The following is a 14,385-nucleotide window of genomic DNA, read 5'->3' as shown; positions in this document are numbered from 1 at the left end:
GAAAATGAATATTATATAGTGTGCACGTACTTCAGCCGCCTATTTTTTATAAAAACTTAAAGTATTCGATAATTGCCGATGGAATAAAAGCCTAATAATTTAATCTCGATTTTTTAGTCAATAATTGATACCGCTAGTTCCTCCATTAGTTCCTGTTGACTGCTGCCCCCCCCCGGCCGGTTGCGGTTGACTGTTCTGTTGCCCCCCTCCCCCTTCCTTGTTTTTCATTAAGAAAGGGAAACTCCTGAGAATAATAAGGGCTATAGCTGTTATTCCTAAAACCATCCCAAAAACTACTAGGAATCGCTTTAGCCAAGATCCCTTGGTGAGCGATTTCAATCTTGATTGAAGGGACTTATCCTTATTTTCATCCTCGGATAGTTGGAATCTTACAGAGGGCGAGAATCTTTTATCTAGGAAGATTATAGATATAATGCTAATAACGATGAAAGAGATCACACCCACCAAAATAACAAAAGGGAAATTTTCAGGATTAGCTTGAAGGTAACTAGAGGCTTTGATCTTCTTGAACTCTTCGGCGGCCTCCTTGAGACCACTGAGGGTACTACTGGCATCGACCTGGTCTCCGGAAGCTTTAGATAAATCAGCTTTACATTTCTGAAGAAAATCATTCGAAAATATTTCGAGAATTTTAGCATCGTTATCATAGTACTCTAAGATCTTTTGAAAAAGAAACCCTTGAGGACAGATAATAATCTTGAGCAAAAAATTTGAAAATGGAAAGTTCAGGATTGATTGGATCAACTTACTTATCAGAGATGGAATTCTTAAAGTCTTAAGTATATAATCCAGACTTTTAAAGAGACATACCATGCTAAAACAGCGGACAACAAGAATAATTCCTGGTAAAACTTTCCCGATGGTTGTAGAAGTATCTACCAAGGAGACAACCATCATGGCAGGTAAGGAATTTAAGAAGAGCAGGAAGATATGGCTGATGTATAGGAAAGGTAAGTGTTCCAGGCCAATATGACCAAAGGCAAACATGATTCCAACTGCGATGGTGCACCTGATAAAAATCATTATAAGTTCTAGAATAAGAGCTGCGAGCCATAGTGTTGCAGTATCGTATAGTCTTCTATCCATTTCCTCTTTTGAATAACGAATACCTCTATTAAGTATTGTATTTGAGAAAGGTATGAAGCTAATAAATATCATTGTTAAGGGAAAGGGTATCCCCTTAAGCGCTAAGCCCTGTAAAAGGAAATACCCTACAATAAGAAGAAGTATGACCGTACTGACTAAAAATTCTTTCGATCTAAAACAGTCTAAAGTCAACTGTCTCTTAACTAAGAGGAGGGCTGTGTGGAAATTTGGAACAAAATTGATTTTTGTATCTTCTGATGTCCTAAATGTTCTTTTTTCCTTTTTTCCTTTTCTTAGCTTCTCTTCCCTGATCTCATTTTCTATTTCTTTAAGCTGGTCCTTGTATTTCTCAGACTCTCTAGTCCCCGGTGTAAACAGACTGAACAGAAATTCCATATTGGAACTTTCCGAACCCGGATTGTAGATTCCTTTGGAGTTCAAGAAGTTCATGAATCCATCAGCCGGTCCTAGATATATCTTTGATCCCTTGTGCAGAAACAGGAGATTGTCAAAGGTACTGAAGACTTCAGGACCAGGTTGATGAACCGTTGTAATCACTATTGAGCCGGTCATTTGGGCGTAATCCTTAAGGAATCTTATTACCTTTACCGCCATTCCAGAATCAAGCTCACTAGTGGGTTCATCAAGAAGGGACACCTTTAACTGTCCTTGAAGTAAAAGCATTTTAGCAAAGGTTACTGCAAGGCCCACTCTTTTTTGTTCCCCACCAGATAGCTGGTTCATCTGATTCCTCCTGACCCTACCCAAGTTGAGGACATCGTTAAGAACAGTATCCATTACCTGGTTAATATTCTCCTTACTTTCATCGGGAAAGTAAAACGAGATGGAATAGGAGACAAATTCTTCCAGTGTTAAGTTATCCATACCATATGCCTCTTGCTTTCCATATGCGTGGTTTCTACCCCATTGGTCGGGATCTCTCTCTAATCCTTCTATCAGTATCGATCCACTTGTTTTAGATCCACTTGGAACTAATGCCGAAATGGTTTCCATTGTCGTGGTTTTCCCACTTCCACTAGTTCCCATGAAGGCATACATCTTTCCAGGTTGAAAATCAACAGTCAAATCGTCGATCAGCAGAGCGAATGGGTCTCCAGAAGATAAGTCTTGGTTAGGAACTTGAAGAACAACATCTTTAAGTTGAAGATTCGAGTTTTTCATTATGGGGGTCCATTTTTCTAGTTTAATAATATTACAATCATAATTTCCTAATCGGGTTAATAAAAAATCAAACCATCTATTTTTATTGGATAGTTTTCTGTTACTTTAAGTTACTTTATTGCCAAGATTGGATCTCAAGAAAAATCACATAAGAAGTTCAGTGAATCTCTTATCCTTTCCAGACTTGATGAACTTGCTGAAATGGCTCAATCCATCAGAATTCCGTCCAACTCTTCGATCTCTTTATCTAGTTCTTCTAGATTCACTGTGGTTTTTCCCGTAACATTAGGAGTTTCTTCTGTTTTAACTCTCTTATTTTGAGATTTTAGTACATCCTCAACGGAATTATTTTTTAGAACATTGCTATGAAGTTCTATCTTTTCGGTGTCGTTTGTAGCTTCACTCTTTCTTTCTTGTAATAGAGTGGAGTTTTCTTGGCAACTAGTCTCTTTTTGGCCAATCTTCTTTGGAGATTCTGTACCAGTCAATGTATCTGCCTTTGGGTCTGTGTGCTGTTCTTGGATGCTCATCACTTCTTCGTAGTCCTTTAATCTGATGTCTTCAAGGCCCTGTTGCTCTGACATCGAGGATCCCGAGGTGTTTAGACTCAGCTCCTGTGCCTCCTCAGATAGACCCGCAGTTTTCCATGCATCCTTCATGGGATTAGTATGCCTATACTCACATCTGTCCTTGGTGCATCCTCTGGGTTTGTCTTCCCAGTAGCACATCTCCTCTCGGCGGTTTTTCTTTAAGTGGAACTTTGAATGGCGATAGGGGCAGTCCTCATTGCATGGTATCTTACTCTCCCAATTCTTGCACGTAACCAGATTGTTTCTACACTTTTCATTATGCCTATATGTACATCTATCTTTGAATTTGCAGGAGGAGTAAAGAAAGAAATAGCAGTCATCCATGTCCATGGGGCTAGAAAAGCCTTTAATTTATTTGTGTCACGGGATCTTTGGGAGAGACTGGTGCGTTATACTAAAGTTCAAAAATATTTATTAGACCGTTTTCCTCTCCTTCATCATTCTTGATTCTTCTCTAGCCTATTGGGAAGGAGGATGTCTTGATAAACAAGTGTTTGAGAAGGTTCCGCCACAATCCATGGTATATTATGATATTTACGAACAGTGCCGTATAAAACATGTGTGGGCGGCAAAGTCCGTTAATTAATAATCATGCAATATAAAAGGAGAAACGGCCGAATATGATTCACTAAAGCAACTCTGATTAATTAGACTTGGACAATAGCCGGTTACAAGTATAGTCGTACCCAAAAAGGATAAGCAATTTTTTTATAATCCCTTTAGATGGAAGAGAAATCTAAGCTGAAGTATCTGAATTCCCTTGAGATTGACAGAGACACAACTCCTGATGTGTCTAAGAAACAAAAGTTCTTTGTAACATTTCCAATACCTTATATGAACGGAAGGTTGCATCTTGGTCATCTATTCTCGGTGTCTAAGGCGGATTTTTTTAGTTACTATAAAGAGCTTCAAGGTTACAACGTGCTGTTCCCATTTGCATTCCATTGCACAGGAATGCCGATAAGTGCATCTGCAAAGAAGCTTGAGGAGGAACTGAATGGGAAGAACGTGGATCTTTCTGTAAAGAACATTATAAAGGATCTTGGATTTGAGGATGCCAGACCATTCACAGACCCTGTCCATTGGGTAAGGACGTTTCCAGAATTATGTATAAAGTCTCTAAAAAGGTTCCACAGCAATATAGACTGGAGAAGATCGTTTATCACGACAGACATTAACAAGTACTATGATTCGTTTATCAAATGGCAGTTCAACAGACTGAATGAGCTAGGTTATCTGTCTTTTGGAAAAAGACATTCTATATTCTGCCCTCTTGACAAACAGCCATGCCTGGATCATGATCGTAGGAAAGGGGAGAATGTAAAACCAGTTGGTGTGGTTCTGTGTAAGCTGAAGTTTGAAGACGGGATTCTTCTTGCACGTTTCAAGGAAGGACAGATTCCGTCAAAGGTTATTATTGGCCGCCGAAGTGATTTTGTAGGATTTGAATATAACAACACAAAGTATTTTGCAGAAAAAGACATTTTCGAAAACATAGATGCACAGGTTGATGGAGTATTTAGAAAGGAATCGGTTACGGGGGACTTTTTTAGCGAAAAGAATTTCGAATGCTTTGGCGAGAAGATAAAAGGCGATTGCATTGAAAGAGATGTGCCATGCATTGCTAAGGGAGTACCCGATAAGAAGGATTCTGACTTGTCCAAGTATATCAAGAAGGAAATGGAGTTTATCGGCAAGATTGAAAACACTGAATCCCATCTCGCAGAAACGAAGGATCTTCTGAAGTTCTATGAACCCGAGGAAGAAGTCATAAGTAGGTCTGGAGGAAAATGTATTGTAGCTCTGACTGACCAGTGGTATATAGACTATGACGATAGCGAGTGGAAGAAAAAGGTCAGAGAATGTATTGCTAATATCGTCTGTACCGACGATACAAGGGCGATTTTGGAAAGTGCTGTTGAATGGATAGGAAAATGGGGATTTTCCAGATCCTTTGGATTGGGAACAAGAGTTCCCTGGGAGAATGAATATCTCATTGACTCGCTCAGTGACAGTACTATCTACATGGCTATGTATACCTTCAAACACTTTCTGTATAAAGATCTGGAAGGAAAAGAAGAGATATTTCCAAGTAGTAAGCTTTCTAGTGATGTATGGAATTACATTTTTCTTAATCAAGGTATAAAGGAGGACCTTCTACCCTTTGAAGAGATCTTAAGTAACTGTAGGAAGTCATTCAACTACTTCTATCCAGTCGATCTTCGTGTCAGTGGAAAGGATTTGCTGAAGAATCATCTAATCTTCTTTTTATTCAATCACGTAGCCTTGTTTGAGAAGAAGCATTGGCCAAGAAGGATATTTACAAATGGGTATTTGATGCTGAATTCTGAGAAGATGAGCAAAAGTTCGGGGAACTTTCTAACTGTTGATGAATCTCTAGCCAAGTTTGGAGTAAGTTCGACAAGAATGTGCCTAGCAGTGTGTGGAGATACAAATGAAGATGCAAACTTCGTAGAGTCCAATGCCAATGCCTTTACTCTCAAGCTTTATTCATATGTAAAGATGATCGAGGAGTTGTGCATTGGGAAGAACTTTAATCCCTGCATTCTGAAGCTCATGAAGGACTATGAGAGTATGGGATTTGCAGACAAGTTTCTTTTACAGGCTATCTCTATGAACATCTCCCATGCGATTCGAGCACATGAAGATATGGTGTACAGAGATGTGGTAAAATACGGGTTCTATGAAATGATACATGCAAAAGAAATGTATCATATTCTAAAGGGAACTAACGAAGAAATTGTGTTCTTGCTTTACAAGACGATGACGCAATTGCTGTATCCGATTATACCCTCGCTGGCACGCCATTTGATTGAAACGTACTTCCATTCGAGTTTCTTACTTCCAGTTCCATTCCTGGCAGATACATCAGAGGTCGATGGAGTCCTGCATCTTAAGAATACTCTGAAGAGGCTGGTAGTACAGAAGAAAAAGAAGAAGTGTGAAACTGTCGAGATATTGGTTGGAATGGAGTATTCGGAGTGGAAGAGAAGATGTATGGGGATTGTCGATCAGATAGCCTGCGAATGCAAGATTTTGAATATTAATATTTCTGAAGAGATCAAAAGAAATGAATCCCCACTTCCCTCAAAGATCATAGAGGCAGTAAGGGAAGTTCTTAAAGGGTTCGGGGTTCCCGAGAAAAAAGGGATTTTGTTTTCAATGGACTACCTCAATCATCCAGAGAACTATTCGATGAAGTTCAACGAGTATGAGGTTCTGAAGTCGTATAAGCACTATATCGAAGACAATACAGGGCTTGAAGTCATTATTTGTGTTAGTCCCAGAGCAGATCCCGGAACACCGTTATTTGAATTCAAATAAACTTTTTCCTTACTCATTTTGAATAGCTAAGACCCAGTTTAATTTTCTATCTATTGGCCTCCCTATGCTTGTGGAGCAGTTTTTCATAATAAACAAATCAGGAGGAATGGTCTACAAATATGAAAGAGAGGGAGAGACCAGTATCAACAGTCTTTTGATATTAACAAGCTCTCTGTATTCGGTAAGTGTGATATTATCAAGAATAATGGGAAAGTCTGCAGCAAAGCAGACCATCCGTCTCCAAAACCGAGTCATTACTGTCTTTAGAACAATTACAAACATGGTGTTTGTATTTGTTGCAGATGAACCTGTGGATTCCCTCTTTGAGAAAGTTTATTCCCATTACTGTAAATATGTAACAAGAAATCCATTTCATTCACCTGAAATGCCTATCCAATGCTCGAAGTTCAAGCCCCATCTTCTATTTGAGAGTTAAACACACAGCTTTAGAAGCTTAAAAAGAACGGATCGAGGTCAAGCTCTTCTCTTTGGTAACCGTTCTGCTCAAAGTTCTCAAATCTTTCGCTGCTTAGCCTGTCCACTATTGAAAAGTCGATTGGTCTCTCTCTGGAATGAGCCTTCTCATATATTTCGCGAAGTATGTCCAGATCTTCGTTGACCTTCAGGGGCTTACTCGACTTAAATACAAAGAAATTCCTTTCTTCATTGGTCTCGCAATGGATGTCTGCCTTTTTATTTGTGCTTACAACCATAAATGGCAAGTATAATCTTTCAAGATGAGTATCTTCTCTGCTTGAATTCCTGTTTACAATAAACTTAAACACTTTCTTCATTTCCATCAGCTTTTTGGCCTCTTCCCTCCTTCTATTGGCATCGTTCTCATGGTCCACTATAAAGTATCTTTTACCTTTCTTGGAAACAAGGCCCACTGCTTTCATTACGTTTAAGACGTCGTATATTCTTCTGTTTAGAGTCTCAGCATTGGGAAATGCAATATTCTTGCATATGAACGAATATGTACATGCTCTGTTCTCTCTGAGCAGCTGAAATACAGCTTGGGTTATGTACTTAAGTCCTTCTCTTTTGTTCTCGGAGCCATCAGCCTCTGAATTCGGTCTCATACCTTGGGATTAAAATTGATATCATTTGTTATATAGCATGAAAAAGACATATGAAGACACTTGGTCTTCTAGGAACATAAAAATCCTTCCCCAAATATATACAAGCATCAGATGTACTTTATACAAAATCAAGACAGACAGATTTCCTATACAATGCTCTCGAATATTTTTCAAAACCAGGTTGTTTCATTCAAGGGCCAATTATTCTTTAAAGAACACGAGGCTGGTCATACAAGTAGAAGTGAAACTCTCTACAGGATCATGGTATTCGATTGGAAACATTGAAACCTCGGTGTTTGAGATAAAAATATAAATATCTCCAAAAGAGAGTGACTCAAAATGAAAGGTATTTCTAAGGTTCTCTCAGCCTCTATTGTCCTAATGAAGTTGAAGGGTGTCTATTCTACAACTGTGCTGTGTGGAGATTCAACACAAGGACTGCAGGGCACAACCCAACCGTCATATGTGCTGGTTCCTAGTGCACCAGAGACAATAGCCAACTGTGGATACAGTCCACAGAACATGTATGTCCCTTCTACTCCTACTACCATGCCTTCCACAGTGCCAGGCACAACTGGTGAGAGCGAGACACCTACTTCTCCAACATCATCTCCTACAGAGGATGTGGGAACATGCAAGATTGCTGTTGTAAAGCATTGTGATGCACCAGGAACATCATCAACACCTTGCGAACCGGAACAGACTTTGGCCCCCTCTCAGCCAGTAGCAGCTACAATTGCCACACCACTGGTTGTTGCTTCTGTGCAGACGCCGCAAGCAGCTGTTACCATCCTTACTCCAAAGGCCGTCTCTGCCCAGCCGGCAACCATCATTTCTCCATTCAACCAGGCACCAGGCTACTACAATAGTGCAATTCCCGGGCAAATACTTACAGGTAATGTTCTCTCTCCAAGTGCCTCTTCTTGCCAAGTGGTGCCCGGAACAACAGGAAGCTCCACCCCCCAGCAGCTACCAGGCGCTGTTTCATCTGGAACCATTCCTTGCCAAATAGTACAGGGAACTCAAAGTAGCGGAAACACCCCTGGACAGCAATTCTTGCCGGGAATCGTTCCTGTTGGAAGCCTCCAGCCGGATCAAGCTACTTCTGGAACCCCTACCCCTTCTGTTAGCCAAAGCCAATCTGGACAGCAATGCTGCTGCACTCCTCCAATCACAAACCCTGTAATGCCAACTCCTATGGGTATCAGCAGTAATGGGTATCCCAGCTCAACTGCGTACGCCCCAACCCTTGGACAATTGGGACCTTGCATCGACACACAGAAGTCAACATCATCCTGCGAACCAAAAGAAAAGCCTGTAGCACAGTATGGAATGGAAGCATGCGCTGCACCAACTCCAACTGCTGTTCTAGGAAATGCTGAGTATCTCCTTAGCCCGGGGATGTATAATTCACTCAACTCTCCATGCAACGCTTGCTGCCAACAACAATGCTAGGCTAAAATAAAATGAGTTAATCTTTTTCTTTATAAGATGGAGGACATAAAAGAAATCCATAAATAATATTTTATATTAGGCACTCCTAATCTCTTTTCAGGCAACTTAAGCTTCTATAAGGGTTCCCTTGTAATAATAGGTTTTCCAGATCCCTCTAAAAACAATCATTATTGATATGATTCGAAATATTAAATTCATTTGATTTAATCTATAACTCTTTTGAAACAAATCTAAAATATTGCTTTTAGAAATTCAAGAGATTTCTTAACTTAGATCTATCTCATCGATAAAACAATCAGCAACCGATCATTCCAATCCAAATTTGATAGGTTTTTATTTCCGATGGCCTTTATTGCTAAAACTTTCAATGCTTTTTTGTGTATACTCTTCTAAAGACTGCTTTTTGTCTTAAAAATAACCCTACTGTCCGTGAGTATTAACATAGCATTGTTTCTATAAAAATGGTACAAACATATAATTAGAACACCAAAAGAATCCCAAACCGAGGTTTACAATGGAATACTTTTGGAATTTCTTTTAAATGGGTATTTTGTCCTACTTCATGGGTTACCTGTAGTTTTATATCCCGGAAAGATGGACCTTTGGTTTGTAAGGTTCTGTCGCATTACAATGTTTTGAATTTCATGATCTAATTCGTCATTCATAGAGTCAAGTCGAAACGGGCACCCCACAGATTTCTAACAGCGAGAAAAGGACGGAATTAATTCGTGGCTTTTGAAACATGCACAGCAGAATAAAATATAAAAGATCTCTTTTGCACATCACCAAAGATGTTGTTACTTCTCTCAGCAGTTGCTTTTGTTAGCGCTACAGCAGTCCAGTCAGGTGTTGTCTCCCAGCCTACAACACCCATTCCGATTCTTCCTGGACAGCCGATGGGGGGCATGGCCAACGGGTGCACTAACAAGAAACTAGATGGTGTTGAAATAATGAGAAGGAACATGGTGGAATGCCAGAAGAGAAATGCAGAGGCAACAAAAGCAATGGTTGAAAGGGCTAATGAAAAGGCTGTAGAAACATTCAATAAGGAGGTCAGTAAAGGACCTCAAAAGGAAAGCGGCCAGTGCATAGAAAAAGCTGTACAGGGCACCGACAGATGTATTCTTGCAGGAATAATTGATAAGGCTGTGAACAAGCGTAAGTACAGAATCTCGGATGTGGAGAATAGCACCTCGCTCTATAGAGGCGACAAACTAATTGCTCTAATTGTCAATGTTGACTATGGACTTCAGCCAATTATCAAACCAAAGAAGAAGAAATCCAAGATAATGGCAAATCTTCCTCAACCAAAGAGAGAGATGTATTTCAACCAGATCGGACAGCTTGTTGGAGCAAAGGGAACATTCCCTCAAGACAACAAGGATGAATGCAAGCCATGCGAACCTAAGAAGACTGTTGAAACTGCTTCTGAAAGATGTAATCTTGGGTGCGAGCTTAAAGGAACCTCAGCCCTGATAAGTAAGGCCATACAAAAGAAGGAGATCAAGGAGAGCCCAAAGGAGGGGGACAGAAACACAACCCAGGAATATGATGGTGAGGGCTCTGCTGAAGATGCTGAAGGCCAACAACCTTCTGCAGACGGCGAGGGTCTAGAGTAATTTTTAAATTAAAATCTCCCTGGATGAATCTTCAAACCACTTTTACAAAACTTTGAAACAAGATTTCCTTGAAAACTTACACAAATCATTTATAGTTGGATTACTCAATGGAATAGTCAACTCTAATTTCTTTTCCTTTGATAGTTTGGCCTACCAATCTGTTTTTAGCTGTTATTGCATCATCAACTGTATCAAACTGGATGAATCCATATCCCTTAGACATTCCATTATACTTGTCATAAACTATTACAACTCTATAGTTTGTTATTTCACTGATTTTTTCTCGAAGAAAACCCTTGACATCATCCTCGGTTATATATGCTCCCAACCCGAACACTCCAATTGCCTTTGAAGGAGATCCATTTCTCTTTGCCTTAACCCCATACTTCTCACTTTTGTAGAAATGGGGCTCCTGTCTCTCGTATTCTTCATTGCTTCTTGGATACATCTCGGGCCCATTCCATCTTCCTTCCTTTGTTTCATATCTGTTACTAGGATGTGCCCCATGTGTGTTCCAAGCTCTCTGGTACGGAGTATAGGATGGACGTACCAAATGGTTTCCTCTGTCTCTATATTGAACACTGCTCCCCTGCTGATAGCATATTTTTCTTCTTCTTGGCCTGTTCAACTCATCGTAATGGTTATGCCAGTCCGGGGGATATGGCCTGTCTCCTTGGGCTCGGTTTCCACCTGAACTACTCTCCTTCATCTTAGGCCGACCATCCTGCTTCCCTTCCTTCTCCTCCTTTTCCATGTTATAGGGCTTATTTCCTCGGAATTTATTTTCCCTCAACACAATCTTCATACCTTCGCAAATATCACCAGCATCTTACCCATCATAGTGTTTCATGAGAGACTTGGACGAGCTAATTCTGTTGATGGAAAAAGCCTATGAGCAGGCCAAGGATCATTCCAAGGGCCCGGTCTCTGTGTTTCCTACTGACATAAGGTATCTGAAGGAGATAATGGACCATATCGATTTCCTAGGATCGAAGAATAGACATGGAACCACGCAATGGCTGGAGATATTACTCCAAAATCCGTTTCCGTTAAAAATCTCCGAGGAAAGACTAGGAAAGGTGATTAACTTTTTTTTGGAGGCTACCAAGACAGAATCAATTCGAAAATCAGCATTAAGGTCCCTAGGGATGCTTGGACAGAAAGCAAACGTCAAATACCACTACACAGAAGAGCCCCGCTTCTATATACATGGAATTGAGGTTTCGGAGATCATATACTATGGATTTCTTAGCCAGTTGTCTGCCCTCGGAGGAAAAGTAGGAGTGATACCCATCAAAAGTAATGACTCCATAGTTGTTAAGAAAATGAAGATAGAAATCATGTCGAATAACCCAGGATGCAATACTCTGAAGATCTTCTTTGAGATGTTAAATGAAAGGGATTCCAGGCTAGGCTGGACGCTATGCAAATCCTTCCTCAAGGTTACTAAATATACAGAGACGGATTCCGTTGTTTCGGCTCTTAAGGAGAGATGTAATATGATATTTGCCAACGAGAGTACTTGGATAAATGCCATGACAATCCTTGGGATGATGTCTCTTCGAGAATTGGATGTTGGAGATGTAACAGAAATTATTCGGAAAGGAGTGAGCTACACGAACGAATTTGTTAGTAATTCCGAGATGGTCCGTGAGTCTGCCCTGTTTCTCTTATGGGCATTAACCAGAAGAAACAGTGCAATGAGCAAGGATCTCTTGTGCTTGGCAGTTGGAAGAGCCTTATTTGATCCCTCCCTTTCTTGCAGAAGGGGTGCTGCAGCCGTTGTTTTAGAACATGTTGGAAGATTTCCAGAAGAGGGAAGAGAAGAATTGATATCTCTGATAAACTTCCATTCAGTCAAAAGGCTAAGAAACTGCTCTGCAGTCGTAGGAAGAGTTTTGGAAATGTTAGGATGTGAAGAAATATTTGAAGACATTCTCTTGAAAAACCTTTTCCATCGTAATCTGGAAACTAAATACCAAAGCGGACATTGTATTTCAAAGCACTTTGGAGGAAATAGAGTTATGGAATGCATTAGCTCAACCAGTTTTAAGACATCATCAGACTTTACAAGTCTTTTTGTTCTCGTCAAGGAATTCACCGAACAGAATCGGAAGGATGAAATAGCCAAGGCTGTGGAAATAGTTGCAAAGCTAAAGGTTGATTCTTCCTTTTGTAGATACAAGGACTTTCATGTCTTTGTGGAAAACTATCTGAAGGCGGTGAAAGGCCTAGAAAATACAGAAAACAAAAGCGTTGTTTGCGAAAACTTGTATATGTTTCTTACAAAGAATTCTCTTCCTGAAGAGGTATCCAAAGTATCCTGGATTTTTATTAACAAGAATGAGGGCTTTGCAGCACAGTTAGCCAGGTCGATTGGTAGAGGAACTGAAGGGTTTATCCTTTCTAACTCAAGGAATGAAAGATATAAAGACCAAGTAAGAAAAAAATATCTGGAATTTCTTCGGAACGGAAATATTGATACAAAAACATATGTGATGAAGGCAATTTGGCTCTCTGGAAGAGTAAAGGAATACGAAGAACACATTATTAGCGGACTGGAAAACTATTATGTTGATAGCAGAGGAGATGTAAGCTTCAGGTTAAGAAGAGAAAGTTTGATGGCTTCCTTCCTAATGGACGACAATTTAGTTTCGTCAAGATATTTTGTAAGATACTTTGTTGATAAGTCGAAGACACTAAGGGATGAATGTATTCTTCTATGCAGGAATAGTGGAATTTTCCCTGAAGGCTTTGAGTATATCCACAGAGAAGGATATTCTGTAGATTCCTCCAAACTTCGGCTGGTGTCTGGGTTTCTTAATGCTTTCTACAATGAATTTAAAAGGCTGGAATCCGAGTCTAAATTGGGAAACGATAGGATGTTATTTGCAGCATCTATAGCTGCATCCAAACACCTTGAGGAGGAGCATCTGAAAGAATTCCTTTGTGGAGTACTTGGGACAATTGGATCATCCGACACATCTTTATGCATCTTCATTACGGAAATGGTATTTAAGACCAGAGAAAGATTTATAAAGATTATGAAAACGATTTTCAGCCAAAACTTCCGGAGCTATGAGAGAGTGATGCTTCCTGCTATTGAGCTAGTATGCGAGATAATTAGGTTAGAAATTGAAGAAGGAAACCTGTTTATTTTCGGAAGTAACAGCGAGATTCTGGGGAGGTTATCCCTTGTACTTCAAGAAGGATCTGTCCCAAGTAACACAAGCTTATCCATAAAACATGTCTTGGAGAAACTTCCCAGTTTTAGATCAAGGAACAAATCAAATGAAAAAGATGGATAGACACAGATAAGAGCTTAAATAAATTCTTTAATTCCAAAGACTCATAGCATTCCTCTAAGTTGTGGCTTTGCCTTTCCCTTGGTTGTTATTCCTTCCACAGCATTCCCTACACATCTCGCACCTCCACACTTAGAGCACTTCAAAAAGTAGAGTCTTTTGTCTCTTACAATGTCAGTGTCCTCGACACTTTCACATATCTTACACACAACAAAATGTTCTATATATCTCCTAAGGACTTCTTGGATCTCTGATCTTATAAACATCCCCTTGAGGAGGAGCTTTCCATCTTTGTTTACAGACCCTGTTGTCATTAGCTCATTGCAGAGGAAACTCACAAGATGCTCGACAGATCTGTTCAGGACTCCAGCCACTTCTGCAATGTTGACAGATGTCTTTCGCGCCTCTCTCTTTACATCCAGAGGAAGCTTGATCCTCGTGGATTCCCCCAAGTCCTTCCCCTTTTTCAGAACCATCATCGCACAACGGAGCAAAGTGTCGTATTCAAGCTCGCTTGGGATGTTGCTTACAAGAGACGTTGGCCCAGACTTCTGTTGTCCAGTTCGCACAATTCCCAACCTAGATTGCCTTTTTCTGGCAAATTCCTTTAGATTGACTCCAAGTTCTTCAAGCTCACTACTTGATTCAGACGACATGCCCCTGACTATTCAAAATTGAGTAAAATATTTTCTTTGAGGCT

General features: G+C 40.1%; 11 protein-coding genes across 11 annotated transcripts; 5 read left to right on the top strand and 6 right to left on the bottom strand.

Annotated features, from left to right (window-relative positions):
• Positions 1-117: 117 nt before the first annotated feature.
• Eint_060200 (White ABC transporter) lies at positions 118-2,289 on the bottom strand (the record flags this gene model as incomplete). Its single annotated transcript, XM_003072943.1, has 1 exon — positions 118-2,289. One exon carries the CDS (start codon positions 2,287-2,289, stop codon positions 118-120), a length of 2,172 nt encoding a protein of 723 aa, XP_003072989.1.
• A 206-nt stretch (positions 2,290-2,495) lies between these two features.
• Positions 2,496-3,209, bottom strand: Eint_060190 (uncharacterized protein; the record flags this gene model as incomplete). The annotated part of the gene is made up of 1 exon (XM_003072942.1): positions 2,496-3,209. One exon carries the CDS (start codon positions 3,207-3,209, stop codon positions 2,496-2,498), a length of 714 nt encoding a protein of 237 aa, XP_003072988.1.
• A 124-nt stretch (positions 3,210-3,333) lies between these two features.
• On the bottom strand, positions 3,334-3,438 carry Eint_060185 (uncharacterized protein; the record flags this gene model as incomplete). Its single annotated transcript, XM_009163593.1, has 1 exon — positions 3,334-3,438. One exon carries the CDS (start codon positions 3,436-3,438, stop codon positions 3,334-3,336), a length of 105 nt encoding a protein of 34 aa, XP_009161857.1.
• Positions 3,439-3,602: 164 nt separating this feature from the next.
• Eint_060180 (leucyl-tRNA synthetase) lies at positions 3,603-6,224 on the top strand (the record flags this gene model as incomplete). Its single annotated transcript, XM_003072941.1, has 1 exon — positions 3,603-6,224. The coding sequence occupies one exon, from the start codon at positions 3,603-3,605 to the stop codon at positions 6,222-6,224; it is 2,622 nt and encodes an 873-aa protein (XP_003072987.1).
• A 64-nt stretch (positions 6,225-6,288) lies between these two features.
• Positions 6,289-6,660, top strand: Eint_060170 (transport protein particle complex subunit; the record flags this gene model as incomplete). The annotated part of the gene is made up of 1 exon (XM_003072940.1): positions 6,289-6,660. One exon carries the CDS (start codon positions 6,289-6,291, stop codon positions 6,658-6,660), a length of 372 nt encoding a protein of 123 aa, XP_003072986.1.
• A 10-nt stretch (positions 6,661-6,670) lies between these two features.
• On the bottom strand, positions 6,671-7,306 carry Eint_060160 (putative E2F/DP transcription factor; the record flags this gene model as incomplete). Its single annotated transcript, XM_003072939.1, has 1 exon — positions 6,671-7,306. One exon carries the CDS (start codon positions 7,304-7,306, stop codon positions 6,671-6,673), a length of 636 nt encoding a protein of 211 aa, XP_003072985.1.
• A 339-nt stretch (positions 7,307-7,645) lies between these two features.
• Positions 7,646-8,761, top strand: Eint_060150 (polar tube protein Ptp1; the record flags this gene model as incomplete). The annotated part of the gene is made up of 1 exon (XM_003072938.1): positions 7,646-8,761. One exon carries the CDS (start codon positions 7,646-7,648, stop codon positions 8,759-8,761), a length of 1,116 nt encoding a protein of 371 aa, XP_003072984.1.
• A 791-nt stretch (positions 8,762-9,552) lies between these two features.
• Positions 9,553-10,380, top strand: Eint_060140 (polar tube protein Ptp2; the record flags this gene model as incomplete). Its single annotated transcript, XM_003072937.1, has 1 exon — positions 9,553-10,380. One exon carries the CDS (start codon positions 9,553-9,555, stop codon positions 10,378-10,380), a length of 828 nt encoding a protein of 275 aa, XP_003072983.1.
• A 100-nt stretch (positions 10,381-10,480) lies between these two features.
• Positions 10,481-11,134, bottom strand: Eint_060130 (putative nucleolar transformer 2-like protein; the record flags this gene model as incomplete). Its single annotated transcript, XM_003072936.1, has 1 exon — positions 10,481-11,134. One exon carries the CDS (start codon positions 11,132-11,134, stop codon positions 10,481-10,483), a length of 654 nt encoding a protein of 217 aa, XP_003072982.1.
• A 94-nt stretch (positions 11,135-11,228) lies between these two features.
• On the top strand, positions 11,229-13,688 carry Eint_060120 (beta-tubulin folding cofactor D; the record flags this gene model as incomplete). Its single annotated transcript, XM_003072935.1, has 1 exon — positions 11,229-13,688. One exon carries the CDS (start codon positions 11,229-11,231, stop codon positions 13,686-13,688), a length of 2,460 nt encoding a protein of 819 aa, XP_003072981.1.
• A 41-nt stretch (positions 13,689-13,729) lies between these two features.
• On the bottom strand, positions 13,730-14,341 carry Eint_060110 (translation initiation factor IF2 subunit beta; the record flags this gene model as incomplete). The annotated part of the gene is made up of 1 exon (XM_003072934.1): positions 13,730-14,341. One exon carries the CDS (start codon positions 14,339-14,341, stop codon positions 13,730-13,732), a length of 612 nt encoding a protein of 203 aa, XP_003072980.1.
• Between the last annotated feature and the right edge of the window lie 44 nt (positions 14,342-14,385).

Source organism: Encephalitozoon intestinalis, chromosome VI, assembly GCF_000146465.1.
Source record: "Encephalitozoon intestinalis ATCC 50506 chromosome VI, complete sequence".
Classification (NCBI taxonomy): Eukaryota; Fungi; Microsporidia; family Unikaryonidae; genus Encephalitozoon; species Encephalitozoon intestinalis.
The sequence above is the reverse complement of the archived record's forward strand: the minus strand, read 5'-3'. Positions and strand labels throughout refer to the sequence as shown.